The following is a 6,652-nucleotide window of genomic DNA, read 5'->3' as shown; positions in this document are numbered from 1 at the left end:
AAATAAAATAAAGTTATACTCCTGGGAGAAACCACCAAAGAAGATTGAACAGAGGGAAAATACCACATGACCTACACCTTAAAAGGACTGATCTGACTCTGGTTTTGAGGCTATATAGGGAGGCCAAAAGGTAAGACCATTTAGGATACAGTTGCTATCATCCAAGGAAGAAAGACAGTAGTTCACACAGGCTGGTAATGCTGGGCAAGTGAGAAGAGGTTGAATTTGCTGAATTTTGAAGGTAGAACCATCAGAATGTGCTAATGGTCTTGAAAGAGGACATGAGGGGAAGTCAAAGACGGCAGCCAAATACTAGGCCAGAAAAACTAGACAAAGTGGAGTGACTTTATTGACACAGGGAAGCTCGTGGGAGGAGTCTTAGATTACTTTGCAACCTTGTATCCTTCCATGTTGCAATGTTCAGGGAACCCTGATAATCTAATCTGGATCTAGTTTCTGTGTATTTGGGACCAGAGTTGATCTTGATAGAAAACTGAGTCATTCAGAGTTATTAAATCAAGTATTTATTGTGTACTCAGGCCAAGTTAAAACCAGTAGTGTCAGAGCTGTTTGTTCAGAGCAATGATAAAAGTTTTAAGTTAGTGCAAGATATTAAATGCAACCATTATTTAAAACTGAATTATAGAAATTTACAGCTGGTAAAAACAGTTAAAGCATATTACTTCTTAATCATTTCATTACATTGTACTACTATCTATACTTTCTAGATTATTTATGTGCATTTTTTATGTATGAGAGAAACACTGTATAAAGTGCTGCTGGAACTCTCAACCCAACTTTGTGTTCACAGATCTTATGTCAGTAGCTTTAAATTGGCTATGGTGTATTTCTAATATGAAAATTTATAACTATTACAAAGAAGGGCTCTTCACACCCACTCCCAGAGTTAGACAAATCCATAAATGAGAATGATATGGGATGAGCAAATTGTCACATATTTTGTAAATATACTCACATATCGTCACTGGCCAGAGAGAATTGCAGTACAGCTACAGAGGACTTCCCTGTTCAGGTGAGCACAGGTTGGGGGACAGAGGAGACATCTGGAAAAGGACAAACAAGCAACTCTGTATAGTGAAAGGAAGGCCTTCCATATTGACGAAACTAGGAATTGCTAAGAGATGAAAGCCTACGTTCAACCCACTTGTTAATATAATTAAACCTGGACCAAATTACATACAGTTAAGAGAGGAGATCAACAGCTTGGGACTCTTTGTGCATTTGGATACAGAGAAAACTGGGACAGTGGGAAAATAGGAGCTGGGAGTTCAAGCGAGACTTCTCCATTGGGCCATTAAAAAAAAAAATTAAGGCTACTAAAAATACTTATGATCCCTGTGAGACAATAGACAAACACTATATTTTATTATTTTTATTTTATAAGGAAGGAAGCTGGAATCCAAGGAGTATTAACGAGTTGCTGAGGAAAACAATGAGAGAGCCATTCTGCTGAGAGGGGACAGACAGCAAGTCCAACATCCTGGCCACTGTCAGGTGAACAACAGTGATTTTTTTTTTTTAAAGCACACCATTTAAATTTTAAAAAAAGCACACCATTTAAAGATCTATTTTTCTTTTTCTTTTTTTTCTTTTGCTTCCAACTGAGTTAAGTCTTTTTATTCTTTTGGTAATCTCTTCCAGGGTTAACTACTTCCATTGTAGGTGATGAAATATGTAAGGCTCTACTTCATATGTTGGCACTACTATGAACATAGTCTCTTTCCCTTCTCTGCAACTCAGAATTAAAACTTTGATTCTTGTTTTATAATCCAGTCTCAGAAGTAGTTCCACTGCAGAAGTTATTTGCAGGCAGTCTTATGCTTTTTAGCAGTGGTCTCTGACCAGGTTCTATCTTCTCCATGAATACTGCCAATGGACTTAGTTTAGATATGTATTAAACTAAGAGGCATTCTCTCAAATGAGTTTAAATGCACTTTATTTTTAAACAGCCTACATGACGTGTTTTTTCCCTGAAAACAATGCCTCCATTCCAAATAAATCACGATCAAAATAAACGAAGCGTTCAAGATGACATCAGTCCCATTTGTCTAAAATCCTGGGGTTGTGTAGATGACAAGCAGCAGCCAGTTATGACAAGTGTGTAGATGACAAGGTTACCATCGAATCTATTAACATTTTTCCATTTCTAAACCATCCTTAAAGAAAATCATAAATGGGGTCACGCCATCCTCACGGTAGTCCAGGAGAGCAACCACGCCATCTGGATTCATGTTTGCACCAATAAAGAACTGATAGTTTTTTTGGTTTTTTTTTTTAGAACTGATAGTTTTTGAAATTAGCAAGGATGCGCTTGATTTGCTCTGCAGCCCCCGTCATAAACACTTTTACTCTTTCTGGTCTTTGTTCTTCAAGTTTGCCTTTGATTGATTTCATATAATCTTTGATGTATTTCTTGTAGGCCTCTTTTGTGAAGCTGGTTTCCTGCAAGTGATGGTTCAGTACAATATCTACACCAGTGACTACTGAGCTTTCGGTGCCTTCGCCCTCTGGGCCTTCAGCGGAGGCATTACCACCAATGCGCGCATCGTCAATGGCACCCTCTGTTCTACTGACCATCTTGCCCTCCACCTCCAGGCACAGCCCGTCTGCGATCTCCTGGATCTTGTAAATGTCGGAGAACATCTCACCGTGGCTGATGAGGTCTCGGTAGATAATCATGATGGTGATTGAGGAAGGTGGCGGCCGCGCAAGCTTAGCAGGAGCCAGGAGCTCAGAGCGAGCGCGGTGCAGCCGGAGTGGCGCTCAGGGGCAGAGGGGAGCGGGCGGAAAAGCTAAAGATCTATTTTTCAAGATAAGCAGGATTAAAAATGTCTATCAACTGCAAACTTGGCAATTACAACAAAAAGTTGGAAATGACAAAATAGACTGAAAAAGTACAAAACTGTCTAATTTTCCCCAAATCTATTTGCTGATTCCATTTTCTATCTTCTGTCACTGGCTTTGTTTCAGAGCTTTAATCTTTGTTACTGATAATGTTTCCATAAAACTGTTTTCCACAGCCCAATAAAACTTCACACTGAGCAGAGTCACTTTTTTGGAGCATTGGTCTTATTTTTCCCAGAATTATTTATGGCTGTGGTATGTACAATGATTGAATCCAAGGTAAATTGTTCATCAGCATATGACTTGTTCATACTACCTTTGATTATTTAATAAGATGCTTTAAAATACATATGAAGACCAAGAATTGTGGTGCAGGCCTATAATCTCTGTACTCAGAAGACTGAGGCAGAAGGATCACCATGAGTATGAGGCCAGCTTGGGCTACATAGTAAGTTCAAAGACAGTTTGAACTACATAGTAAGACCCTGTCTCAAAAAAACTAATCATTCAATATGCTATGTTCTTATGTGAAAACTGATTTTTATATTTTTTTAATTACAAATAAAACAACATTTTTCTCTATAAGTTTGCTCACTAATATTATGTCATTTTCTACCCATTTCTTTGAGGTTAAGCATAATTTTATCAACTTGTACAATCTCTTCATATAACAAGAATATACATTCTTTATATTTTTACAGATATTTTCCCATTCTGCTGTGCCTATTGGGTCACTTTATACAAATTTGCTCACATTTTCCTTTGAGTTTTTGTTGCTTCTAAGTACAAAAATAATCACCCTCCTGAGGCTTCTTACATATTCAGTTCTATTTTCTTCTGATTTTTCCATTGTTTAATATTTTATATCTACCCTTTAAGTCATCTGGAATTTATTTTGATGCATAGTATGAAGGAATGGTCTAAACTACTTTCTCCAAGTTGCTAAGTGTTTTGAAATAGTCTTTCCTTTCTTTACTGTATGATATATTGAATTCATATATACAATAGAACTATTTTTGTACTATGGCAGTTATTATTTGTGTTTTTCTCTTTTAATGTAGCATTTTGGTGCATTACAATATTCAGCTGGTTTAGTATTTTCTTCATAATTAAAGGTTTTTTCTTTCTATTATTTGCAGCCTTATTCTCTCCGATCAAGTTCTAGAATGTTCATAGAGTAAAAAGAGCTTTGATGGTATGCAAATGCAGTCCTTTGTTCTTTGGTAGAGCCATAGTTATTTCTCTAATATCACTAATTATGCATATTAACAAGTACAAATTAAGATAACAATATGAGAAGAAGTATATAAGGTTGATTCATGGTATGGAATTTTGCTATATTGCCCAAAATACTTTCAGTGTTTAAGAATCTGATGGGAAAAGATTTTGTAAGACTTATAACTGACAAACACATCTGCACAAAGTTCTCCCCAGGAAGCTATTCTATGGTTTGGAAAAGAAAAAATTTCTCTTTAAAGCAAATAAATACAAAGAATGTGAAACATAAAGTGATTGAAAATATAAATTTAACATGCCCTTGAGTATATTATATATTTAGCAATAAGCCTTTCCTAATACTGAAACTTAATCCAAAATATTGTGAACAATTTACTAATAAACTTGCACTTACTGTCTAATTCAAGTTTCTTTCCAAATACATTATTTTGGCTAGGAATATCTTAGACCCTCCTAGAGGGTAAAAGAAAGATGAAAGATTCCTTTTCTTGAAAAATGGCAAAATTCGTGAAACTTACATAGATATTGAGTGCATCTATATTTTAGGGTAAATGTCCCTTGGTACTTAAAGTGAAAATTAAATTCCACTGTCATACTGTGAACTATCGGGCTTTGGAGCATTTAGATGGGGCTCTATAGGCCTCCGCTGTTACCTCTGGGCATGGGGATGCATGCCTATATCCCAGCACTCTGGGACACCGCGACAGGAGAAATTTATGTCAAAACTGAGTCTGGGAAATGTGGCAATTTAGTGATCTTGTCTAAAACAAAAAGAAAAGTTAAATAACTAGGGATGTAGCTCAGTGAAAAAGCCCTGAGTTCAATCATCAGTACTGAATCAGTATTGTGGGGGGGGGGGGGAGGCAACAGCAGAAATATTCAAATTGAAGTATTTTCTAGGATTCTATAACAAAGACTTAGAGCTTCATTCATAATTGTTCCTAGCGATATTTAAATTTATTATGGAACAGAGATGTTAGTGCCCTAAATAAAATCATAAAATTGGGTGTGCCCAATAAGAACATAATTCTTCATAAATGGAGAATATAATAGGTGAATGGGGACTCACAAAGAGCAACTTCATCTGCCTCACATTTCTTTTCTTTTTTCTTTCTTTCTTTCTTTTTTTGCGGTACCAGGGATCGAATTCAGGACCTTGCACTTGCCAGGCAGGTGCTTCTGCCACTGAGCTATATCACCGCCCCCCTACATTTCTTTTTCAAAATGATACTGTTAAAGATATTTCACTATAGGGCTAGCCAGATAGCTCAGTGGATTAAAATGCCTGCTTAGGCGGGTAAAGGGATCTGGGATTCCATTCCTGGCATGCCGTGCATTCCTCACCTCCAGGGCACCCAGAGACATTGAGACTGGGCATGGAGGTGTGCCCCTGTAATCCCAGTGCTTGGGAGGCTGAACACAGGAGGATCACTATGAGTACAATTTGTGTAGTGAGACCCTGGAGACCCTGTACTAAATACATTTAAAATAAAAATATACTGCTCTATAGTATGGACTTTCATTATAATTGTCTCTTATTTTTTTTTAAAGAAGCCTACCATATTGGAAAAAAGTCATGAATATCTGAACTACTAATTTGTATGTTCTTGTTTGTAATTTTGAGATACGATTTTATTTTCTCATCTTGCCTTTATAACCTCTCATGGAAAAAACTTATGGTATCTTTTACTTTTCATTTGTTGTGTTTCTTGAAACATATATTTCTAGATCTCTTTCATCGATTGATTGCCTATTGCTGAGCTTTGTTATATCTTAGTAAAGAGTGATGATGCTGGGGTGGAACTGTGTTCGATCACCCCACTGAATAGTCACACCCTCAAACTTAGAGACTTGGTTGCCATTCAGAAAATTGTACAGTCATTCCCAAAATATTAGGCCACAGGTATTTACACAAACATTGTTTTTAATGAATCTGGAAACTAACCAAGAAAGTCACCAAACACAATGAGTACTCTCTATTTATATGGAATAAGCTTAAAATTTTGTAAGAAAAATCTCTTACAAATCTACTTTCTATGCATTCATGAGCTTAGTTCATTACGCTCTCCTTTCTCCTCAATCTCTCTCAACCAATAACCTGCAAATGTTGGAATGTTTTGCAGGGAAATTTTACTTTTTTTAATTTTTAAAACTTTTGGGGGGCCGAGGAGATAGCTCAGTGGTCTAAAGCATCTGCTTAGGCAAGCTTAGGCAAGCACAGGGACCACAGTTTGATACCTGGCACCACATACAGTGCCAGCCCTGCCCCCAGGGCGTGCTGAGCTGGCCACACACAAAAAATAAATTTGGTACATTTTGTATAGAAATAACAATTACATTCATCATAGGCAGTTTGTACCCATACGTGACCTATCTTGCTTCTTTTTTCCATTCCCCTCCCTTCAGCCCTCTTTCCCCCTTATTTACAGATTTGTTTCCATTTTTTCTTCCCATTTTTTTTCTAGTCCCTTTCTTCCTTTCTCCTCCCCACCCTCTTGGTCCACTCCCCATTTGGTCATTTTTTTCAGGGAAATTTTAAAAGAAGGATTCT

The 6,652-nt window shown here is 37.0% G+C and overlaps 1 protein-coding gene across 3 annotated transcripts; it reads right to left on the bottom strand.

Annotated features, from left to right (window-relative positions):
* Positions 1-1,737: 1,737 nt before the first annotated feature.
* On the bottom strand, positions 1,738-2,700 carry LOC105743101 (translationally-controlled tumor protein-like). Of its 3 annotated transcripts, XM_023722799.1 has the most exons (3): positions 2,302-2,700; positions 2,140-2,270; positions 1,738-1,748 (listed from the first exon to the last, which is right to left on the bottom strand). In XM_023722799.1, the coding sequence occupies exons 1-2, from the start codon at positions 2,698-2,700 to the stop codon at positions 2,151-2,153; spliced, it is 519 nt and encodes a 172-aa protein (XP_023578567.1). In that variant the 3' UTR covers positions 1,738-1,748; positions 2,140-2,150. The 3 variants fall into 3 exon arrangements, with proteins under 3 accessions (XP_023578567.1, XP_023578560.1, XP_023578572.1); XM_023722792.1 differs by lacking the exon at positions 1,738-1,748 and having other exon boundaries at positions 2,137-2,270; XM_023722804.1 differs by lacking the exon at positions 1,738-1,748 and having other exon boundaries at positions 2,137-2,277; positions 2,309-2,700.
* Between the last annotated feature and the right edge of the window lie 3,952 nt (positions 2,701-6,652).

This window comes from Octodon degus, unplaced genomic scaffold (assembly GCF_000260255.1).
Source record: "Octodon degus isolate 3935 unplaced genomic scaffold, OctDeg1.0 scaffold00005, whole genome shotgun sequence".
Taxonomy (NCBI): Eukaryota; Metazoa; Chordata; class Mammalia; order Rodentia; family Octodontidae; genus Octodon; species Octodon degus.
This window is presented reverse-complemented; position numbering and strand designations above follow the sequence as displayed.